Source organism: Ceratotherium simum, chromosome 14 (genome assembly GCF_057802395.1).
Source record: "Ceratotherium simum simum isolate JZ-2026a chromosome 14, ASM5780239v1, whole genome shotgun sequence".
NCBI classification, from domain to species: Eukaryota; Metazoa; Chordata; class Mammalia; order Perissodactyla; family Rhinocerotidae; genus Ceratotherium; species Ceratotherium simum.
The window spans coordinates 32550409-32576617 of record NC_141913.1 but is presented as its reverse complement, the minus strand read 5'-3'; the positions used below and the strand labels follow the sequence as shown (position 1 = coordinate 32576617).

Here is a 26209-nt window from a genome sequence, read left to right as displayed (position 1 = left end):
AATGTACAAACTCTATTAGATCAGTAAGGATGAGGAGCAGAAATCTGTAAGAATAAGTCAAGGACATGGAATAAACCGTGCCTTTTTTTTACCCTCATGTGGTTATATGTATATATATATATATATACACACACACATATATATATACATATATATATACACATATATATACATATATATATACACACATATATGTATATACATATATATATATATGTGTGTATACATATATATATACACGCTGTATACTATATCATACAAAAACTATATATATATGTATATGTATTTAAAATACATGTCTGTATAATTAATAAATATACAAGTAAACATTTAAGTGTATATATACATATAGAAAGAATAGCCTTTCCCCTTAGGCCAGGGCTGGAGATCAGTGAGGTTGACACACTTTGTTCTTTCAGCCTCCCTGCTCGCGCTAGACCTTGTGTTTTGCTTTTGTCCTCTCAGTATGTGAGGGCTGACCTTAGCAGAGAGCTGGCTGTCTTAAATATGGCAGGTCATCTATCAATTCCTCCCCAGGCTGTTGGAGTTCCTTTTAATCTCACTTGTAATTTTCCAGGGGAGGTTTACAAAAGCCACAAACAGAATTTTAATGTTGTAAAATACCTACAGAGACAGTAAATAGTTTCTTTTTCATGAGGACAGGCTGTGTGTCAACTGATCTGAGACAAGATGAAGAGATTTTCCAAGTTAAAGTTTATTATACTTTAATTGTCCATGAATTGAGTCATTTGCATTATTCTTCTGTAATGATTCTCTTTATGTATAGTTACAGTTTAGGCATAGGCATACACTTCTTGTTATTGAATGCTTGATTCTTCAAAGATTTTTTTTCTTTTCACATAAACAAAATATTAATTGCTTTCATAATTGCAAAATGTTCACCCCACTAATTTGCAAATGCATTCATTATGCATTCCAAACATCAGAACCAGAAACTAATGGCAAAATTAATGGATATTCCAACCCCCTATTGAGAAGAAAATATAGATTCAGGGAAGCTTACTGATGAAGGATAGATTGAGTGCCCCTAAATATTAAGGCAATAATGACTTTTCAAGATAGCTAGATAAATAGACTCTCAAATTTCTTAGATCAGCTAGCAAGTATACACTATAAATAAGGTCGCATCACAAATTAGTTTGGTAAGTGAACTTTTGTTTTAATTATTTATGCTAATATTTCATAGTTTCCTCAGAGATGGTACATACTTGGTGAAATGAGAAGGTTAGTAGAAAATCTCCCCATAACAATCTCTTATACAAGTCTACAGATGAGAAGATAACGTTAGTGATGCTGTGACGTTATTTGATAATCCAATTCATTTAACAAATATTTATCAAGTTCCTGCTACAGTTAAATTCTGAAAATGCAAAATAAACAAGATAGTGTCTACCCTCAAAAAGTGCTATTTATGAGGAAAAAGGGCATCTAGCCTATAAAGTATCTCGAAAGATGTACCAGGTGGGGGGTGAAGATAATGCTTCACTTCAAAAGCATTGCACATTAAACCTTTAAGGAACATGGTGCATTCCTGGCAAATGTATCTAGGCAGATGGAATGATATATTCAGGAAAGTGCAAGTAGTTTTAACTGGCTGGGGTACACAGTACAGAGAGTAGGGGGTGGTTAGCAATGGGTGAGTGTTGGTAATACTCCCGGAAATGAGACATAAAAAAAATTGATTCAAAAAGAGAGGGTGGGCAGGCATGGAGAAAGACAGATAAAAATAACAATGAGTTTGTGAAATCATGGAAAATTGAGGGCAGAAGAAACTTTAGATATCTTCTAGACCTCTCCCTTGATTTTATAGATAAGGACCCTGGTGTCCAAATCAGCGTGGTGATTATGTTGCTTTGTAGAGCATGAACTGAGCTCATCTCCTTTAAAATGAAACTCATGTGTAAACATCCTTTCTAAGTTTCATTGGTTTTCTCTTCCCTGGAGCATTATTCATTTGATCCAGATCATCTTCCTCTTTCTCTGACAATTTAGGTTGCCTGTCTTAGACACAGAAAAAGCAGAAATATTATGGGACTCATCTTGCTGATGTTCACCTGGACTATTCTAGGTTAGTCAACATGTCTTGAGGATCTACTATGTACAAATACAGTGTGTTCGTTAATTTGAGATGAACAAAAACATTGCAAATGTCCATAACAGGCTACATGCTAGTGAAAATGTATATGGAGTAAGTCATTGAAGGAAGCTATTTGCTAGGAAACAGACAGTGCTCATAATGACTTTGCAAAAGATATATTTCAGCCTCCTATATTTTTGCTTTTTAATTAACAAAGAAATAAAAATTCAGTGACCCAACTATCTGCCTTTATCTCAGCAGATGGAGTAACAAGCATAGTTAAAAAACCTTTAATATCTGCTGTGGTTAAGCAGCTAACCATTCTCTGTGGTTAGAAAAGTAATGATCTTACAACCAAAGTTTCATTGTTCTTGCTGCTATTCATCTGTTTTAAAGATACTTTTTTTTTTGGTCACACATTACTGTATAAGAACAAAGCAAAATTCAGCCATCTACTCATTTTTCTTCTCTTTGAGTCATTTTTTTCAGTTTAAGATTCTGCAGGATGAAGACTGTCTTCTGAAAATAAGACAGCACCATGTTCTGAATATAATCAGTGGTAAATCCATGAGTGGAAGACATCATCTATCTTTTCCAATATTAAAAGAGTTGTCATATGGAAGGAAAGGGAGGGAATTATTCTGAATGTCTTTATAAGGCCAGAATAAGGACAATACATAGAAAGTCTAGGGAGAAAATTTTCTTCTTAATATTATTGACTTTCACCCAGGGAGAGCTGCATATCATGACCTGGAATTCTCTTATATGAGAATAAAATAATCATTGGAAGTGTCCATTAAAAGGTCTGTATGCCTCATCTCACAGGAATGTTTTAGAAGTAAGGATGTACAATGTCCTTTACAACGCTAATGTCTCTAACATCTATGATTCCATGATCCCATGGTCTATCTCTGTAGTCATCATGGCTTGCACTTAGACAAATCACAATTGGTTAAGGAATTTGAGAATTTTGCTGAATTAGATGCCACTACAGAAAACTAAGATCTGATCTCAGGAGCAAATTTAGGTTGCTTTGATAGTCACATATTGTGAGAGGAGAATAAACTAAGAAAAATTAAACCCCTAAGGCAAGCATTGCATTAATTGGGAGTAGGACAGAAGTTTATAAATCATTAGTTAGTTCTCAGTTAGTTTTAGGAAATAACAGGAATCAGGTTTTCAAGTCAATTTGATGATTATTCTAGGTGAACGAGACACAGAGGTGAAAGGTCACTGCTTGTGTGCCTATGAAACTTCCCCTTGGTACAGAACAAGAAAAGTATTAATTGTAATAAAAGACTGAGTGATAAAAACCAAATTCTTAGGGATTTAAAGAGAGGGAGAAATCATATCCAGTCTTTGGGGATCAACAAATACTTCGTGAAGCAGAGTCTGGGAATTATTTTCGAAAAGCCTAAGGGATTAGTAGAATGTCTTCTGGTGAAGATATAAAGAAGGATGAGAAGGATATACAAGAAGGATGAGAAGAAAAGGTAAAGGAATAGAATAGGATAATGGAGGAAAACAAGAAATTTAAAAGACTCCACAGGAGAAAGGCGAGGGAAAACGGGAACTAGTACCCATGAAATAGTACCCATGACTTTCAACAGACTGAAAAAGAATCGGGACTACACCCTGCATGGATTAAACATAACTGTGGTTGCTTTTTCAAAAAGGATTTGTGGCTTTAGCAAAACGTTTTTATGATACATTCAATAAAATATGCCCAAAGGAGGATTCCACCATTCTGAGGATAGTTATGGTAACGAGTCAACTGTATCAGAAAAACTCTGATGATAAGAAGTCCCCTATAAAGGCAAGAATCAAACTTCTCATTCTCAGGACTGCAAGATTTCTGAATGGAGACAAGCCAGTCTTCTGTATTAAATGAATAAACAAAAAAATCCAAATTATAGTACATGTAATATGTAATAAGCATGAGGCTTTCTGTTTACCTCCTTTCTATCTCTTACTAACCCCATTTTAAGATGAGGACATTGAGTATTAGGGAAGCTGAGTAACTCAATTAAGGTCACTCAACTAGTAAGTGGTAGAGATGGGATTAGAACTCAGGACATTTGATTTCAGAAACCATCACCTTAAATAGAATAGTTTTCCCCTTTGCATCTTGGTGAGACCTGCCGTTTTGACTAACGCAGACTATGTCCTAGCTGCTTCTGTGAAGGATGGAGCACAGATAATGTCAGTGAGCTGACAAGTCATTGCAGCGATAGTGTTGTCTGCCATGTGCTCTGACATGACCAGAATCAGGAAGAGAAAACAGGTGTCACTGACTTAGAGATGCAGTCTCAGGCTGCTGCTTCTTAACAGACTTGTCAAGATTACCTTCCTTGCGCTGGCATGCTGTGTGCCCAGCCATGAGAGGCAGGTAATTCTGTCCACCTGGGGAAGGACCAGCCAACTGGGCTTGGGAAGCAACAAATGGAAGGAGTTTCTAAGGCCACAGAGGGGTTTTCTGTACCAGTTTAAAGCTGTCATCTGTGCAGCCACTTGAATCTACATATAATATCTTCCAAATCCAAAGGGATGGGAACTTGCAGGTATACATTCTATTATAAAAGAAATTTAAAGAATAATGTTTAAAAGTATAAATTTGAATTTAGTAAAATGAAAACCCCAGATCCAGATGTCCAGAGTCCTCAGCTGCTCTCTGATTAAGTAGGGGAAAATGGCAGCCACCTCTAATTTCCATCTTCCCCACATCCATGCATGCCTGATTGCCTCAGGAAGTCTCTTTTTGGAAACTTTACTCCCCGTGTGCTCTACTTGCTCCACTCACCGTCCTTCCAGCCCCAGAGTCTTCTGTGATCTAGATGAAGAGGAAGGTATGGTGGTAAAAAGAGAGTCCTGGGTTTTAGCACCAACTCCAAAATTGAAGAACTATACTCTCTTGGAAATGCAGGTATTTCCAAACTGTTTTAGTTTATTTCATTCATAGAAGAAGGAATTTGGAGTGTAGGATGTCTAGGGACAATTTTATTTCTAGAATTCAAATTCCCTTCTGACTAAATATAAGAACCTTTAGCAGAAAGGGTCATTTTACAGAGGAATGTGAATAAGTGTGTGTCTGCAGAAACTAGTCATCGACAGAGATGTTGTGGAAGAGACATATGTAATGACTTGGTGGCTTGAAGATGACCCTAAAGGCCATTGCAATCCTGAATTCTTTTGCTTTGAAGATATTCTACACCCTTTTAATTCTGTTAGCCCAACTGATGCCTTTTATTCTTTTAAGGACCAAGACTGCTCCATTAGTAATTATTACAAAGTACATATTTAGTAAGTACATTCAGTGTGCTAGAAGGTTATTGACCGTATTGCTACGTAATCTACTATAATCTGCATAAAACCCTTCTGAAGGAGATACTATTATTATTCTTATCTTAAGGAGAAGGAAATTGAGGTTTGAGAGGCAGACTTACTTATCCAAAGAGGTGAATCTGACTTTATCTTGGAGTAATAGTTATAGGAATAATATCACATTTTTTGAGCACTTATTATGTGCTATTGATGATGGGGGAAACATAGAAATAACTTAAATTGAAGAGCTAAATATTTGCCTTTATACTACAGAAATCTCCCTCTGGCTAGAGTATGAAGGATAGATTTGAGGGCGTCATATCTGAAGGTGGAAAATCATTTAGAGGATACATTAACAAGAGCCTGAATTAAGGCAATAGTCATGTAAATGGAGAGGGAAGATGTCAGCATACAATAATAAAGGGATAGAACAGAAATGGCTTAATTAGCAATTTGATTTAAGGATAGAGGAGAGGAATCTAGAAGGACTTCAAAGATTCTCAGCTGGATTACTGGAACTATTGGTATCATTAGCCAAGATGGAATATTTTGGGAAGAAAAATAATTAATTTGGTCACCTTAATTTTGCAGTGCTTATGGGGCATTCCAGAGGACTCCCCAGCAGAGAACTGTACATGTGATTCTGGAGAGATGAGGTTTGAAGGCATGAATACGGGACTCATGAACACTCTAATGATTACTAAAGCTATGGATTTGAATAAGAACCTATAAGGAGGAAATGTCAAATGAGAGTAGAAATAAAGTTAAAGATAGAATTCATGGACACATAATTATGAAAAGAGTGAGTGAGTAGTAGGACTTTCAGGACATTCAGACAGGATATTCAGAAAGAGTAATCATAAAGAGGTAAAAAAAAATCAGGAAAAGAAGGGGATCACCAAGTCACAGGAAAAGAGTTTAAAGAAGGGAGTAGTCAATTTGTCAAATGTTGCAGAGGGTGAAAGATCATTGGAGGCATCTGTTGGGTTGGGCAGCAAACCATTTTAAAAACCATTTTAGGAGAATGGGTGAGGAGGGGGTCAGAATAGAGATTGTGAACGTTGATGTGCAAATCAGAAGTCATTAAGAGAAATTAGCACATAAATCTATGATGTATTTTGTTTTGAAATTGTGCATTCTTCTCCCAATCATTTTCTCATTTCAGCCCTATTCTTCCTGTTTTTAACACCGTACAAATATTTTCCTGAATAATCTACGTTTGATGGTATGATCTGCATTTGAATGAAAGGACAGATATAAGAAAGTAACTAGAATTGGACTCTTAAAATAGATGGCTTGCATATTTTTCTAGGAAAAAGGGGACTTTTAAGGACTAAGTCTGAAAATATGAGACAGAGGGGGACAACTAATGAGGCAGAATTAAAGTGGATATTACAGAGGACTCAGAGCCCAGATGGAGGCATTAGACTTGACAGAATCAGTAACCTCTCTTCGCTGAGAGTGGGGAGAGTAAGATAAGACATCCTGTGATACAGATGAGCTTCTAGGTGATAGTCCTGGATGTTAAAGGCATTCTTTTTGGATGCTTTTATTTCTTCATTTAGGTGAAGAGGGCAAGAGCATCTGCTGAAAATGAGGAGAGGGTCAAAGACCTGAGAAGAGAAGTGAAGATTTTGAAGAATTAAATAAGGAATAGGAAATGGCACTGGCTAATAATAAGTAAAATGATTGACAAGGGCATTGATGGCTCTGCTAAGATTGAAAACTACATTTATAGTAGTGCCAATAAGCACATGCTTATACATTTTTCAAAAAATGCCCAGCTTCCCCGTGTGTAAGGCCAGAGAATAAGGATCATTCATTCATTTTTGCCTTCTATAGATCCGAGGATTACAACTTATATCAAACTTATTTTGTTCAGGTTCATCCTTCTTCTCGTGGCATACCTTTTGCAAATATAATCCAAAATTGATCATGAGCTTGGAGGAACCCTGATACCTCTGGCTTTCCTTTGGACCTCAGCAGAGTCATCTGCCACTGTGATCCCTAAACTCCACTCAAGTAAGCATCATGACCCTGCCCTCTTTTTTTTTTGCTTAGAGATCCTGTAGTGCACATGTTCTATACAGAGAGTATATAATAGGGCATTTGTGACACCTGAAATGAATTTTAATGGAAAGGACTTAAAACCTTCAACAATTCAAGTGAGATTCTAGCTTCTGAGCTCTCTAGTTAATTCATGGAGAGTTTTTCCTGTAGTAATTAGTTGGTTTCCTCCTTGGTCACCTTTCTATCCATTTATTCACCCACCCATTCAAAGAAGAGACAGGAAAGATGTTTATTGAGCATGGATCATATGTAAAACACTAAGGTGTTGTTGGGATGCCGTGTTTCTTGCCCCCATGGTCTTATATTCTGCAGGGGATCCAGACATCACACAGTTATACAATTTATTACTTAATTATAATTGTTACATGTGTTAAAAGTATAATACATAAGTTCCTTCTTTCTATTTTTACCTAACATAAATTTATTAATGTAATAAATTAACCATTGACATTTTTTGGTGCTTAATGAGTAAAATTTTTGGCCACTTGGAAAACTTAGCTATTTGTAATAATTAATTCCCTTATGGTTAGGGAAAACTATTCATTTAATATACATCAAATACATACATTTATTTATTAGTGCAAATATATGAATATATCCTTAGGCATGCACATACATATATGTATACTTATACATATTCTTGCATGCATATTTCATATACTGCCTAAGTTTATTGATTTATAATTTTAACAAGAAATTTTAAAAGTAAAGTCCTTAGGAGAAAAATTCAAAGAAGAAGCCAGATATTGCTGTTAGCAAAATATTTAGTATTAACGTTTTTTTTCCCTTCATAGCTACGACTGGCTGCCATGGCAACCTTCCCCCCACAGCATACCAGAGCTTTTCAGATGAAAAGCTCAAGACCTTAGAGACTTCGAATGTCTCCTGTACAAAGCAGTCTAAACTGTTTACCCTGGAGCCATTACCATCCTGTGCCTCAGAAGGACTGGCTACACCATTTAATTTATTATGTCCTGCTTTTCTCTCTATTCAATCAATATCTCTCCAGAATAGCAGGAGAGAGAAAACCTTTTACATTTCCTTGCACAGAGTAGGCACTCAAGAAGTAGACTTCTTTTTTATTACTCAACTGATGGGTTCAAACATATTTCATATGAATCTAAGTAAATTAGGCATTTAAGCTCACTAATTTCTTCTGATTGTGCTCTTCATTCACTCCTTTCTTCCTCATGCTCTGGTCTGGACCATATTAGTTAATGATGATCCACAAAAGTGCCATTATCACTTCTGCCTTAGGCCTTTGTTCGTCCTTCTATCTGAGACTCCTGCTCCCCAAACATGCTGTATCCTCTCACCAACCTAGGTAATTCTTACTTGTCATTCAGGTCTCATATAGGGCTCCCTCCCTCAGGAAGCCAAGAACCACTAACAAGGGGCTGGACATTAATTATAAATGCCACCGCAGTGTCCTATGCTGGCCACTGTCATGGCATTGATTGCAGTGATCTGAAATTTCCTTTTTTATTTTTCTATTCCCCTAACAAACAACTAGCTCTTCTATTTATTGTAACCCCAGCTGTTTTCCCATGGCCAGGGCTCCAGTGGTGTCATTCTATAAACATTGAGTGCCTACTAAGTGCCAGCCACTATGCTGGGACCACCTACAGTGGTAAACAAGATTGACCAAGTTCTTGCAATAACAAAACTTACACTGTATGGGAGGAAGACAGAAAATAAACACATGAACAAATTAGTAAGATGATTTCAGAGAGTAATTAAGTGCCCGAAGAGAAATAAGGCAGAGTAATGGGATAGAATTACTGGCAATGGGCAGAATATTTTCTAGAGAATAGTTGGGCAAGATGTCTAGGTAGACAGGTGATACTTAAGCAGGGACATGAATGATGAACAGAAAACAGCCAGGAAAAGTACTGAGGGAGCACATTCCAGGCAGAGGAAAGAACGTGCGCAAACACTTGAAGGCAAGAAGATTGTGCCAGGCATGTGTGTAAGAATATGGCTGGGTGTTATGAGTGAGGGGAGAGGGGTATGAATTGGGTCTGGGGAAGTGGACAGAGGTCACATCACGGAGGGTTTGTAGGTAATGGTGAGAAGCAGGGAAAATCTAAGCAGGGCCAAAATGTGAGCTAAAAGGGTTGAAAATTTCCTCTGATCTTCTTTTCAGACAGTGAACAGAAAGAGTAATATTTATTGGGTGTACACAGTATGCCAGAAACTATGCTAAGTGCTTTCCATGTCATAGCTCATTGAATCCTATTAACAATTCTATGAGGTAGAATTTTAAAGATGAGGAAATTGAAGCACAGGAAAGCTAAGTAACTCCCCAAGAGCCCAGGGCCAAGACGCGGGATAGCCTGACTTTAGATCTTATAATCTGATTCCAGAATCTATACTCTTATCCACTGTGGCAAGATTTTGTCAAGTGTCTCACTGGAAGTCACACCATGGTACAAATAAATTTGGAAGTAATATCCTGGCTTCTGGAATTGCAGTTTGATGTACTCATTATAATGGACTCTGTGGTCACCAGTGACTGCTTATGGGATGTCATTATCACCATCATCAAGATTAAATATTTAATGAGCATCTGCCACCTGCAAAATTTGTGGCTAAGCACAGTGAAGATTAAAAAGGACACGATATGGTTTCTGTTCAGCTACGTTGCAATTTGGTTGATGAGATAAAACAACTAAATTGAAAGGCCCATAAACTTCCCTCATGGATGATAAGTTCCAGAGCAAAGCAGAGGCCGAGATCACCATACACTGGGATGGTCTGTGAAGATTTAAGTAGGTCTGGAAGAGGTGAGGGAGAAGAAAATGGAAGGCTTACTGGATGGAGAAAAAAGCAAAATGGAAAGATTTGTGTAGATGAATTGTAGGCCATAAGGTGTAAAAGGGACTCCACATTGTAAAGAGAGACCTAGACAATGGGCAATCAAAATGGCTTTGTTGACTCCTACTCTCACTGTTTCCAGATTCCCACTCCCTTCCCAGTCTATAAAGGAAAATTTCAGGGGCTGAGAAGTTGTGGTGGGAGGGTGGCAGGAATCTGTGTTCTTTTTTTTTTTTTTTTTTGTGAGGAAGGTCAGCCCTGAGCTAACATCCATGCCAATCCTCCTCTTTTTGCTGAGGAAGACTGGCCCTGAGCTAACATCTATTGCCAATCCTCCTCCTTTTTTTTTCCCGTTTTTCTCCCCAAAGCCCCAGTAGATAGTTGTATGTCATAGTTGCACATCTTTCTAGTTGCTGTATGTGGGATGCCGCCTCAGCATGGCCGGACAAGTGGTGCATCAGTGCGCGCCTAGGATCTGAACCTGGGCCGCCAGTAGCGGAGCGCGTGCACTTAACCACTAAGCCACAGGGCCGGCCCTAGAATCTGTGTTCTTGAAGCCAAGGTGGAATGCTTTTCCTTCTCCTTGCCATGGAGAAGGGTAGAGGGATGCTTGCACTCCTCCTTGCCAAGATAAGGGAAGGAGGCTCCAACATAATCACATAATTGCTCTTAAAAGTTATAGGGGCCTGCTAAAAGAGACTGACACCTATTCTGTAGTTCAGCCTCTGCTTAGGTTGTAGATTTGTTGTTCACCCACTTAGAAAGAGGATTGGAGAAAGATAATGGGATGGAGGGAATGCACTGGAGTGGGACATTCGGCAGGCCCAGTCTTTGTTCTGTCAAGAATGAGTTTCCCACGTGTCAACGACTGCAACTGAGGGTGGAACATTCTTGCCAGTGCTTTGCTTGGTTTTGTTTTTCCCTGTAAGGAATTTGAGATGACATCTACACACTTACCTTTAAATTCTATAAAAAATAATAATTCAGATTAAATAAGTAAATAAATAAATCAGGTTAAATAAATCAAAAGCACTTTCGTTGGAGCTGGTCAAGGAAATCACCGAGGCTCCTCACATTGTTAAAACTGGTCAAAGCTAATTATACAACTAAACAAAATGAAAACTAAACAATCTAAGTTCGGGCAGCTTTTCCTTCAAGTTGACAATTAAGACGTTTTGGTCCTAAATTTCCGGGGAAACTATTATTCCTGTTACCTTGATGATGTAGGTTGTATATGAAAATTAATAGCACCATGGGTAAGAATGAAGTGAAACACAGACAGAGAGACATTAAAAAATGTAAAACAAATCCCAGAGAGTTTGTTCTGTACACTAAAGGTTTTAACAGTGCCCCGTAGGCTTAACCATGAAGATATTTTGCTTGCAAAGCTTCTCCTGGAGGAGACAGACTCATCTTTCTGCCAATCTCTTCTCATTCAAGGTTAGCAATTACAGCAGAGCAGTCTCAGAATTTCCTTTTGTGCTATTTAAGAATTATATAGCTTACCGGACAACCACCATTACCCTGAATACCCTTATTATAATTTAATTTAATTTATTTTTGTGGAGCTCAGGTAAAAGATAAAAAGATGTAGAGAGGGATGAAGCCCCTGAAGTCAGCAGATTGTTGGGAATGGAACTCGAATTGGCCAGCATGCTTGCTGCTTCCCACTAGCAGCTGGGCCTGGACTGGAACAGGCTCTGCTTACCATTTTGCCCCAGCCATCTCATCAACCCCCCATGCAGCTGTGGCTGTGCTCTAATGCCTCCTCTGGCAGATGGGAAATGGCATTTCAGGGAGCAACTGGCGTATTATGCGGTGAACTTCTTCGGTGAAAAAGGTCACGTATATTAAAGAGATGGCTCCCCTGGGTTATTGAAATTTTCTATTACTTGTATGAAGCATTTTTCTTTATTCCATTTTTTTCTGCCAATGCTTTCTAAGGCCTCCAGGTGGCACATTTAATCACAAATTCCCCTTCTTTGCAATTGAGGGGCATGGTAGTGTAATGATATCTGCATCAAAATTGCTCCTCTCCGCAAAGTAATCGTTCTATAATATTTGTTTTTTCCTGTGATTTCTGTATTCATTTTAAATTTTCTTTTTATGTAAATGCAATATAAAATGTTCTATGCCATTTGTTTACCACTTACGAATTAGTTTATTTTGTAACACCTCACATCAGAATAAATCAATTAAATTTATACGGAATATTAGCAAAGGGAACTAGAAAGATCCCATGAGAAACAGCAGGAAGGACCAGAAACAATACTTAATGGAAGAGAGTAGAACTTGATGGTGTTTTACTTAATTAGATGTGTGACCTTGAACTATTTGCTTAACCTTTCTGGGCCTGAAACTCCTCATTTGGGAAATAAAAAAAAATTAATTTCCTTCTAACACTGTGCTTCTTTCTTAGCAGTTACTGTGTGATGTGGTGGAATATTTGTGATTTAAAATTATTTAATTTTACTTCAAATTTGAATAGATAAGATATAATATATTAAAAGAATATGTTAATTACTCTGGTTTTGAACCCTAATATAGAAGCTGTTACTGCTTGTTCTACAATCTGGTTCTGAACCAGTCAGAACACCATTAGTGGACAAAAAATTACTCCCAATGATACTATTGCAATATTTGTGGTCTTTAAACTAACCATACTTACGAAACAAATAAGCCTAAAAATCTATAAAAATTAATGTTTGTTAAACTTATTTTTTCTTGTATGCTTGGACTCAAGTTCTTCCATTGAATTTATAGTATATAAATTCCAAGGTCAAAGGTAGCAATGACAGATATATGGTTTGTCAATATTGGTGGGAGATAAAACTTATTGAAACATGGAAATTTATTTTTAAAGTATGCTTTCACTTTAATATTTTTCTTAAAATAAAAACTTTAGTTCATTGATCTAATAAGAATTTTTTTAAGGAAATGTAGAAGAGATCAAATATTTTGCTAAGTTTAATTTTCGTTTACATTTTAGTATAATGAATGTGAAAATTACTGGGTTATTCAATTAAATAACATGAAATTAATAGTCTGATAATGAATCTAAGGATCTGTGCAACTACATTTCATGCTTTGAAATAGAGAGTTCTTGATTCCTACGTTACTTACCAAAGTAATGAGTAGTCACAGAGTTATACATACTTCAGCCTGGTACAAATAATAAAATACTGATTTCCCTCACTGTCCAAAAGTAGAGTGCACGTATGAAATCTCTGTAAGTTGAAACAGTGAAGCAAAGAAGCAATTACCATTAATTTATATGGGAAAAATTTTGTGAGCGTTTCCAGACACTAAAAATAACCTACCAAAATAAATAGAGATAAAGTGTAGACGCTCACAGACAGTTCAAAGCTATGGCAGCTTGATGCCGAGATGCTGAATGTAGTTCTCGGGGAAAAGGCTTGGCGGCGCCACTCTCCCTGCTTGGGGTGCGCTGCCTTTATAATTGCTGCAAAACAAACGCTGAACGCTGTTTTCGCTTTTCACCTTTTCTCGTAAAAGCAAAAATCTTCTTCAGATTTCTTTCTGTTAGCGAAAACAGGTACTAACATAGGTCTTTTGTAAAAGCCAAGCGAACTTTCAGTTAGCGGGGGAAACCTGTATGTAGTTAGATCCTCTATTAAAGGTGCTGTTTTGCGGTATATGATTTCAATAAGAATCTTTGCATGGAATTTGTTTTCAAATGTTATTTCAGATTAAGCTTGAATGTTATATTGGACTTTTAACTGAATTTTGATATCTCCAATGCAATGTTTACATTTTGATAATTAGGAAACATTTCATAAATATATGTATGTGTACAGAGAAATTTTTCAAACGTCTAAAAAAAATGTAGATTTGGTTAAAGACATGACACTAATCTCTTTCTACTTCTATTCTTCCCAAAGAAAAATGACCTTCCTGTGCTAGTGGAAATAATCTCCATACATCAAAAATGATCCAAAATGATAACTCAATGTCAGTGTACCATTGAATGCACTTTCGTTTCCCCACTGATTTGGAATGCCACTCCAATAATATACCAAGCTCAGATACATATTTTGATCCTGTTTCGAGGTTCTCTACTGCACTGTACTGGTCTATCTGTCTAGCCCTTACCTAACACCCCACTGCTTGAACTACTGTAGCTTTACAGAGAACCTTAACACGGGGAGTCCAAAATCACTGTTACTGTTCTTCTTCCTACTTTCTTCTTGCTAGAATTACTGTATTTCTTTCCTGTTTTTACCTTTATTCTTCCCCATGAATTTTAGTATCTCTATATGATATTCTATAATTCAAAAGATTTCAGGATTTGAATGAGTTTGTATTGAAATTATACATTAATTTGGGACAATTTGTAATCTTTATGATATTGAACCCTCTCACCAAAAACATAAAAGTCCACAATCTGTTATCTAATTTCAGCAATGTAAATAGTATGAAAAGGAAAGTTTTTCTTAATGTATTTGTTTGCAAAATCTGACTAGACCCAAGTCATTTGTGACAAAACATGATGTGATGTGATCTGAGTCTATTTACAGACTTTACGTATCCTATTTACTGTGGATGTTAAAATATGTAGCTACGGAAATATTACTGTACTTGAGGACAAGGTGATGTTACAAATTCAAAAGGAGTGCTTCATATTATACAGTTCATTTTTTGAGTTTTTAATTAACATATTATATATAGAAAGTAGACAAATTATAAATACACAATTTTATAAATTATCACAAAGTGAATTGATCTGAAACCACCATTATTGATCAAGGAAGATAACGAAGACTCCCTTGTGTCACCTCCCAAAGGAAACATTATATTGACTCCTAACACTAAAGAATAGTTTTCCTGTGTTTAAACTTTCTAAAAATGTAATTGCATACCATATTAATATAACAATAGGAGAAATTGGATGTGGAGTATATGGGAACTATCTGTACTATCTTTGCCACATTTCTGTAAATCTAAAACTATACTAAAATAAAAAGTTTAATAAAAGTGTTTCTTCGGTATTATTTCTTTTGCTAAACATTATTATGTTTGTAAAATTTATTTAAGTTGTATATAACAGTATTTTGTTCATTTGCATTGAACAGTATTCCATTGTATTAACATAAAACAAATTATCAAATTCACTGGTGATAACATTTGTGTTGCTTTTAGGTTTTTTTGCTATTATTGATAATGCTAATATGAACATTTTTGTACATATCTTTTGGTACATATATCCACACACATTCATCAAAGAAGGCTTCTGGTCATAGAGATGTAATTGTGGAAAAGTTTAATTACATATTTAATTCCTTGTTTAAGGTATAGGACAATGCAGATTTTCTATTTCTTCTTGTGTAAGTTTTGGCAAATTTTGTTTTGGTAGAAATTTGCCCTTCATCTAACTTGTCAGAATTGTTTGCGCAAACATAATATTCCCTTATTATCTTTCTTACATTTGTAAGATCTGTAGTGATGTCTACTTTGTCATTCTTCATATTATTTATTTGTGCTCTCCCTTTTTTTCACCTTTAATCTGTCTTGCCTAGGCTCTATCATTTTAACATCTTTACAAAAACTCCGATTGAATTTAGTCTTCTCTATCATGTGATTGTTTTCTATTTTACTTATTTCTGTCTTTAGCTTTATCATTTCCTTCTTCCTATTTCTTTGGGTTTAATTTGCTGGGCTTTTTTAATTTTTTTTTGTAATTTTTGAGATTGCTACTTTGATCATTAAATTTGAATGTTTCTACTTTTCTAAAACATAGATGTAATGCTATAAACATTGTTCTAAACAAAGCTTTAGATGTTCCACAAGTTGTGATATGTTGTATTTTCATTATCATTCAGTTCCAAATATTTTCTAATTTTCATGTAATATCTTTTTTGACCTATTGACTACTTGGAAGTGTATTTTTACAAAATATTGGGGATTTCCTAGTTATGTTTTAAAAAAATATAATTTCTATCCTAATTCTGTTGTGGAATATGCTATGATTTTGATTCTTTGCAATGTTTTGAAATTTGCTTTAGAGCTTAGCACAAAGTCAATTTCTATAAATGCTTCAGATTCACTCAAAGAGAATGTGACTTTTTCAATTGTTGGGTACAGTATCTTACACATGTAAATTAGATTGTGTTGTTTTATTCAGACCTTCTATATCTGTATTCACTTTTTGCCTACTTATTCTTTCATTTGCTGAGGGAGATGTGTTAGAATCTATTACTATAATTTTGGATCTTAGTTCTGTCAACTTTTCTTTCTTATAAACCGAGGCTATGATTTTCAGTACATACAAATTTATAAGTATAATATCTTCCTTATAGATTTATCATTTTATCATTATAAAATATCTCCCTTTAACTCTATTAATTTTTTAACTTAGTATCTATTTTGTCTCATATTATGTCAGTATACCAGCTTTCTTTATGTATTAATTTCCATTCATATTTCACTCTTTCTATATCCTTACATGTAAGGTACTTCAACTACAAGTGATTTTTTAAAAATCTGGTCTGACAATTTTTGTCTTTAATTGGAAAGTGTACTGTATTTACCTCTACTGATTTTAGTAGATCCTATTATTTCTTTTCAGTTCTTTTTCTCTTCCCCATCCTTGCCATTTTTCATTGTGAGCTGAGTATACATCCCATTTCATTGACTTTAGGTTTCTCCATTTGTCTTTGACCATTGAGATGTGGGTAAAATTATCTCTACCTCTTGCCTTCCTGTTCTCTGTCATGGGAACATCATATCACAGATAAGAAGTGCTCTTTCAGCCTGAGTCCCAGAATAAGAAGACAGAAGGGACAAACCACAGCCCAACCAACAGCCTGGAGCTGAGCTACCACAGTCCACTCTCTAACTGTTAATGGGCAATGGGAACACAAAATAAATATTTTTGCAAGCCACAGAGACTTTGAGGCTTTTTTTGTATACATATAGCCTGATGAAAGCTGATTAATCTAGCAAATGGTACCAGAAATGTGGTGTTGCTATAGAAAAACGTAAAATACGTGTCATTGGCTTCTGGGTGGGAAAAATTGTTACAGGAGACTGAAAAATAAATGGCAACACATGCTATGCAGTGTCAAAACATTTGATAAGATTATTGCCTGGGGAGTTCTGGTTCAAGATAGCGACCTAGGAAGATCTTAAACTCACCTCCTCCCATGGACACACCAAATCTACAGCTATATATGGAACAATTTCCTCCAGACAAAAAACTCTAAAAACTAGTGGAGTGACCCTTTCACATCAGGCAAACAAGTGGAAAGCCACATCGATGTGGGTAGGAAAGGCTGAGACACAATCTCTCCGTAAACCCCACCCCCGGCACGGTGACCTATAGTCAGGAAGGACCTCAAAACCCAGAGCTTCTCTCCAAGGAGCAAAGAGTTCATACTCCACATTGGGCATCCCAACTTTTAAGACCAGCACCTGAGAGATAAACCCCCAAAACATCTGTTTTTGAAGACCAGTGGGGACACTCAGAGACCCACAAGGCTGTGGGAGATGCCCCTAGATCTCCTGGCTCTGGAGGCCAGCAGGGGCTTGTGTTCCTAGGTACTATGGGACTGTAACAGAGAGACAGTTCTTGGCAGACTACCACTCCCATGGCCCTGCAGATAGCAGACTGGAATACATCTCCAGTCTTTTTGAGAAAGAGGCCTGGGGCCAGCCCCGTGGCACAAATGGTTAAGTGCATGTGCTCTGCTTTGGTAGCCCGGGTTTTGCAGGTTTGGATCCCAGGCATGCACCAATGCACTGCTTGTCAAGCCATGCTGTGGCGGCATCCCATATAAAGTAGAGGAAGATGGGAACAGATGTTAGCTCAGGGCCAATCTTCCTCAGTAAAAGAAAAAAAAAAAGAGAGGATTGGCATCAGATGTTAGCTCAGAGCTGATATTCCTCAAAAAAAAAAGAAAGAAAGAAAGAAAGAAAGAGGCCTATTTAATTGTCCATAAGGTTTAGTCTGAGGGGCAGGCTTCTGGTTTGGCACACTTATAGGAACTTACAGAGGTGTTCTCAGGGAATGAAAGCCAGTGGATGCAATCTTTGCACCCTCCATCTTCCCTAACCTGGGACAAGAAATATCCAGATCCAGGAAGCCCAGAGTGTTCCAAATAAGATTAATCCAAGGAGACCCACACCTAGACACATTGTAATTAAAATGTCAACTTTAAAGACAAGCAGAGAATCTTAAAAACAGCAAGAGAAAAAAAACTTGCCACGTACAAGTGAACCCCCATAAGATTATCAGCAGATTTTTCAGCAGAAATTTTGCAGGCCAGAAAGGAAAGTCATGATATATTCAAAAGTGCTGAAAGGAAAAAATTTGCAACCAAGAATACCATACCCAGCAAAGTTATTCAGAGTTGAAGGAGAGATAAAGAGTTTTCCAGACAAGTAAAAGCTAAAGGAGTCCATCACCACTAAATCAGCCTTACAAGAAATGTTAAAGGAACTTCTTTAAGCAGAAAACAAAGGGTGCTAATTAATAACAAGAAAACAAATGAAAGTATAAATCTCACTGGTAAAGGAAAATTATTGTAAATGTAGAGGATTAATCACTTATAAAGCTAAGTATGAAGGTTAAAAGACAAAAGTAGCAAAAATAACTGTAACTACAATAATTAGTTAAGGGATACACATGATAAAAAGATGAAAAATGTGACATTACAAACATAAAACGTGAGGAGGGGAGAATAAAAATGTAGAGCTTTAGAATGTATTCAAACTTAAGTTGTTAACTTAAAATAGACTGTTATAAATATAAGTTGTTGTGTGTAAGCCTCATGGTAACCACCAAGAAAAAACCTATGGTAGATAAACAAAAGATAATAAGAAAGGAATCTATGTATACCACTAAAGAAATTCATCCAATCACAAAGGAAGAGAGTAAGAGAAAAAGAAAAGAACAGGGGAATGACAAAATAGCCAAAAACAAAATGGCAATAAGTACATACCTATTGATAATTACTTTAAATGTAAATGGACCAAATTCTCCAATCCAAAGACATAGAGTGTCTGAATGGATTAAAAAACAAGACCAATTTACATGCTGCCTATGTGAGACTCACCTCAGATGTAAGGACACACAGACAGAAAGGGAAGGGATGGAAAAAGATATTCCATGCAAATAGAAACCAAAAGAAAGCTGGGGTAGCTATACTCATATAATAAAAATAGACTTTAAAACAAAGACTGTAATAAGAGACAAAGAAGGGTATGACATATTGATAAAGGAGTCAATACAACAAGAAGATATAATGTTTGTAAATATTTATGCACCCAACATAGAAGCACCTAAATATATAAAGCAAATATTAACAGCCTAAAGGGAGAAATAGACAGCAACACAATAATAATCAGGGACTTTAATGTCCCACTTACATCAATGGATAGATCATCCAGACAGAAAATCAATAACAAAACATTGGCTTTAAATGACATGTTAGACCAAATGGACTTGGATATATACAAAACATTCCATCCAAAAGTAACAGAATACACATTCTTCTCAAGTGCACATGGAAAATTCTCCAGACTATACATTAGGCCACAAAACAAGTCCTAAGAAATTTAAGAAGACTGAAATCATATCAAGCATCTTTTCTGACCACAATGGTATGAAACTAGAAATCAATTACAAGAAGAAAACCAGAAAATTCACAAATACATAGAGACTAAACAGCATGCTATTGAACAACTAATTGGTCAATGAAGAAATCAAAAGTAAAATAAAAAGATACCTTGAGACAAACAAAAATGGAAATAAAACATACCAAAACTTATTGGATCTAACAAAAGCAGTTCTATGAGGTGATATATGCCTCCCTCAAGAAACAAGAAAAATATCAAATAAAAAACCTAACTTTACACCTCCAGGAACTAGAAAAAGAAGAACAAACAAAGGCCAAAGTTAGTAAAAAGAAGGAAACAACATAGATCAGAGCAAAAATAAACAAAATAGAGACTCAAAAGACAATAGAAAATATCAATGAAAACCAAGAGCTGGTTCTTTGAAAAGATAAACCAAATTGACAAACCTTTAGCTAAACTCACCAACAAAAAAAAGAGAGAAGACTCAAATAAAATCAGAAGTAAAAGAGGAGATGTAACACTGATACCGCAGAAATACAAATGATCATGGGACTACTATGAACAATTGTATGCCAAAAAATTGGACAACCTGGAAGAAATGGATAAATTTCTAGAAACATACAGTCTTCCAAGAGTGAATCATGGAGAAATAGAAAATCTGGACAGACCAATTACTAGTAAGGGGATTAAATCAGTAACTTAAAACCTCCATACAAATAAAAGTCCAGGGCCAGACAGTTCACTAGTAAACTCTACCATACTTTCAAAGAAGAATTAATACCAGCCCTTCTCAAACTCTTCCAAAAATTAGAAGGGAAAGAACACTTCCAAATTCATTTTATGAGGCCAGCATTACCCTGGTACCAAAACAAGACAAGGATATTGCAAGAAAAGAAAATTATAGGCCAATATCCCTGATAAACCTAGTGCAAAAATCCTCATCAAAATATTAGCAAACCAAATGCAACAATACATTAAAAGATCACACACCACGATCAAGTAGGATTTATTCCAGGGATGCAAGAATACTTCAACATCTGCAAATCAATTAATGTGATACACCACATTAACAAACTGAAGGATAAAAATAATATGATCATCTCAATAGATACAGAAAAAGCATTTGGCAAAATACAACATCCATTTATGATAAAAACTCTCAACAAAGTGGGCATAGAGGAAATGTACCTCAACATAATAAAGACTGTATATGACAAACCCATAGCTAACAACATACTCAATGGTGAAAAGCTGAAATCTTTTCCTCTAAGATCAGGAACAAGACAAGGATGCCCACTTTCACCCCTTTCATTCAACAGAGCATTGGAAGTCCTACCTACAGCAATTAGGAAAGAAAAAGAAATAAAAGGCATCCAAATTGGAAAGCAAGAAATAAAACTATTACTATTTGCAGATGAGATGACTTTATATATAGAAAACCCTAAAGACTCCACCAAAAACTGTTAGTACTAATAAATGAATTCAATAAAGTTGCAGGATACAAAATCAGTATACAGAAGTCTGTTGCATTTCTATACATTAATAACAAACTATCAGAAAGACAAATTAAGAAAACAATCCTATTTACAATTGCATCAGAAATAATAAAATACCTAGGAATAAATTTAGAAGCTGAAACCCTCATATACTGAAAACTATAAGACAATGATGAAAGAAATTGAAGGAGACACAAGTAAACGGAAAGATATTCTGTGCTCTGGGCTCATAGATATAAAAATTAATATTGTTAAAATGTCCATATCACCCAAAGCAATCTACAGATCCAATATAATCTTTATCAAAATACCAATGACATTTTTCACAGAAATAGAACAAACAATTCTAAAATTTGTGTGGAACCACAGTAGACTCTGGAATAGCCAAAGCAATCTTGAGAAAGAGGAGCAAAGCTGGAGATATCATGGTCCCTGATTTCAAACTATATTACAAAGCTATAGTAATCAAAACAGAATTGTATTTGGCATAAAAACAGACATAGACCAATGGAACAGAATAGACAGCCCAGAAATAAACATACATATATATAGTCATTTATGTTACAACAAAGGAGCCAAGAATATAAAATGGGGAAAGGACACTCTCTTCAACAAATGCTGCTGGGAAACTGGACAGCCACATGCAAAAGAATGAAATTGGACCACTATCTTACAGCATATACAAAAACTAACTCAAAATGAATTAACGACTTCGATACAAGATCTGAAACCACAAAGTAAGCTCCTTGGCATGAATAAAACATGGGTGGTAAGCTCCTTGACATCAGTCTTGGTGATGATTTTTTGAATTTGACACCGAAAGAAAAGGCAACAAAAACAAAAATACACAAGTGGGACTACAACAAACTAAAAAGCTTCTGCACAGCAAAGGAAACCATCAACAAAATGAAAAAGCAACCTACTGAATGGCAGAAAACATTCTCAAATCGTGTATCTGATAAGGGGTTAATATCCAAAATATATAAAGAACTCATATAACTCAATAGCAAAAAAACACAATCCAATTAAAAAATGGGCAGAGGATCTGAATAGACATTTTTCTAAAGAAGACATACAGATGACCAATCAGCAGGTACATGAAAGGATGCTCAACATTGCTAATCATCAGGGAAATGCAAATCAAAACCACAGTAAGATATCACTTCATCCCTATTAGGATGGCTATTATCAAAAACACAAGAAATAACAAGTGTTGGTGAGGATATGGAGAAAAGAGAATACTTGTGCACTGTTGGTGGGAATGTAAATTGGTGCAGCCACTATGAAAACAGTATGGAGTCTTGTTGAAAAATTAAAAATAGAACTACCATATGATCCAGTAATTCCTCTTCTGGATACTTATCCAAAGAAAATGGAAACACTAAGTTGAAATGATTTATGCACCTCCATGTTCATTGCAGCATTATTTACAATAGCTAAGGTATGGAACAACTTGTGTCCATCAGTGGATGAAGAAAATGTGGTGTATATATACATATATATACACACACTCAATGGAATATTATTCAGCCATAAAAAAGAATGGAATCTTACCATTTGCGACAATAGGAATGGACCTTGAGTGCATTATGCTAAGTGAGATAAGTCAGACAGAGAAAGACAAATACCATATGATCTCACTTTTATGCGGAATCTAAAAATAAATAGAAAGAAAACGAAGCTCATAGATACAGAGAAGAGATTGGTAGTTGCCAGAGGTGGGGGTGGGCAAAATGGGTGAAGGGAGTCAAAACGTACAAACATCCAGTTATAAAATAAGTGTCATGTGGATGTAAAGTACAGCATGGCAAATATAGTTAATAATATCATATTGTATTTTTGAAAGTTGCTAAGAGAATAAATCTTGAAAGTTCCCATCACAAGAAAAAAAATCTGTATGTATGGTGATGGATGTTAACTAGACTTATTATAGTGATCATTTTGCGTTATACACAAATATTGAATCATTGTGTTGTATACCTGAAACTAATATAATGTTGTATGTAAGTTATATCTGAATCAAAAAAAGGAAAAAAAGATTATTGCCTGTGATTACTTGGAAATCGGACAAGTTACTCCATAAACTTATGACTGTGTTCAATTGCTGGCAAGACATAAGGTTGATAACTTTAGTTGGTTGCTTTTAGCTACATTTCTTAAGCTACTGTAAGATAGAAATGAACTCAAAAAAGGATTGGTGTGTTTTCCAGCAGAAAGAAAGAGAAAGGACAGAATCCAAACATTCTGTGTCTAACAGGGCTAAAACAAGACAGTTACTCATTTCTGTTTAATAGCTCTGGTGAGGTTAATCTATCAAAGACTAGAATGAAGGACCTGGCTTTAGAATCAGATAGACCTATATTCACATCCCAGCTCAACCATTTATTTGCCATATTGTATGGTATATCAGTTAAGAAAGCTGGTTTATGATTTGGTTACAAATAACTCCAAAATGTCAACAGCTTAATGCAACAAACTTTCTTTCTTAGTTATGCCACGTATCCAACATGAGTGAAGTGGGTACTCTACTCATCATAGTCCTAGTTACCCAGGGTTCCACACTGATGGAGCCTCCAGTTCACCATATATTTCCGTTTGGCAGGAAAACTGAACATATAGATATATAAACATGTGAGTAACTTTAAGAAAATAAATAAACCAGTGTAGGGCAAAAAGGCAGTCAGAACATATTGAGTAAAGGCAACCTTCTTCTTGCTTTCTTAGAGCCAATGTGAATAATCAGGTAGAGTTTAATGGGAGTGCTAAATTTCGAGCAGGATTATTAGCACCCAGCTACAGTGACTTTTAATCCCCTGTTCAAATATTTGTGTATCATTTATGTTTACATCTTATTTAATACTTATTAAAACCCAGGTATTGTTAGTAATCATCTTTTTAACTCTTTTAATACCTCTAATGGTGATTTAGGTACCAGGCAGTGTGGTACACACTAATGGATGATAAATGAGGCATAGTCCCTGACCTCAGTCGGTTTATAATGTCTAGATGACCCATTACAATAACACAAGCCATGACATGGTTAAGTGCCACAGAAGACTCATAAAGCTCTAAGAATGCTCTGAAGTGCTCGTCTAGAGAGAAGCTTATTTATCGTAATGATGGTGTTTTGCTTTTTGTTTTATTTTGTCAGAGATCATTTTTAAAGTTTCATGATAACTTCATCTTGACTTATTCTTAACTGAAAGCTCTAGACTATAACTAATAATAACTAATATATGTAGCTCTTTAAACATGTGCCCAGCATGTTCATTGCACCTTTATAGATGATCTCATTTAACCCTAACAAAGAGCCTTTGAGACAGGTGTTATTATCCTGTGTTAAAGATAAGCAAACTGAGGCTAACAAGTTAAGAAACTGACCCAAGTTTGCAAAGCTAAAAAGTAGTAGAGCTGGGACTTGAAACCAATTTGTTTTAATCTAAAGCCAGGCTTTTGATCACTATGCTATGTTGCTTCTTTTGATGCCTGGAGAGCTGATTTCTATTTTTAATCAGTTTTAACTGGTTCCCTTTTCAGAGATTCTGATTTCTCATTTGTCTTCAAGTTCAGAAATTCAAGGAGTCTTCTCTTAAAACAAATTCTCAAGTTTTATGGGACTGGTCCTGTGGCTTAGGGGTTAAGTTGGCATGCTCTGCTTCAGCGGCCCAGGGTTCGCAGGTTCGGATCCCCAGTGCAGACCTGCGCACCATTCATCAAGCCATGCTATGGCGGCATCCCACATACAAAATAGAGGAAGATTGGCACAGATATTAGCTCAGCGACAATCTTCCTCAAGCAAAAAGAGGAACATTAGCAACAGATGTTAGCTCAGGGCCAATCTTCCTCACCAAAAGAAATACACCAAATTCTCACATTTTATATTACTTTTCATATAACTGAGGACCACGGCTCTGGTAGAGAACATACTTTTTGATCTAAGAGTCTCTCCTTTCCTCTCCTTTTAATATCATTTATTTTTCCCTTAGGTCTCTACAGAAGAAGGCTTGAGTCTGGCTCGAGAATATAATTGTGCTTTTTTTGAGACATCTGCAGCCCTCAGATTCTGCATTGATGATGCCTTTCATGGTTTAGTGAGGGAAATTCGCAAGAAGGAGTCCATGCCATCCTTGATGGAAAAGAAACTGAAGAGAAAAGACAGCCTGTGGAAGAAGTTAAAAGGCTCATTGAAGAAGAAGAGAGAAAACATGACATGATATCCTTGCTTCTAACTCATTTACTCTCTCTGGTTTTATCAGTTGGACAATTCCAAATGTTTCATTCTGCTTCAATATTCTCTGTCTGTCTGTCTGTCTCTCTCTCTCTATTTAAATATTGGCCTATAAGCAAAAGCCAGATGTGCATAACTGTATCTCTTGAGAGAGCTTTGTTTTGCCCTTAACAGTTGGATGGATTTTGTCAATCAGCCGGATATGCTGTTTAGTTTTTACAATATATTACTAAATAAAACTGACATTCCAATTGCCTCATTTCCCTTTAAAGAGTCGAGCTTCATTTGGTATGCTGTCTGGTTATAGAGGAAATATTCAAAATTGCAGACAGAATGATAAAAGGCTCAGGGGATCTGCCTTTGCCTGATAAGACTCTAGCTGTTTGCATTTCAGGAATCTCAGTAAATAACGAAGAAGCTCAGGAAACAATTCAGAGCAGGAGTCTGCAGCCTGGTCTTCCCTTAAATGTCGAAGTCATGGTGCTTTTCCATGGATGCTCCAGAGATGAACCTTAGAGGAATGATAAATAATAGGAACTGGTTGTGGGTCATTGGAGGCTGAAATGAAATAGCCTCTTATTT

The 26209-nt window shown here is 36.0% G+C and overlaps 1 protein-coding gene across 1 annotated transcript in view; it reads left to right on the top strand.

Annotated features, from left to right (window-relative positions):
* RIT2 (Ras like without CAAX 2) overlaps positions 1 to 25887 on the top strand; it is a 311462-nt gene extending 285575 nt beyond the window's left edge. The window contains exon 5 of the mRNA XM_087439167.1: positions 25386 to 25887. Coding sequence (XP_087295293.1) covers positions 25386 to 25613 — 228 coding nt within the window. The 3' untranslated portion in view covers positions 25614 to 25887. The remainder of the gene's footprint in view (positions 1 to 25385) is intronic.
* Positions 25888 to 26209: the final 322 nt, after the last annotated feature.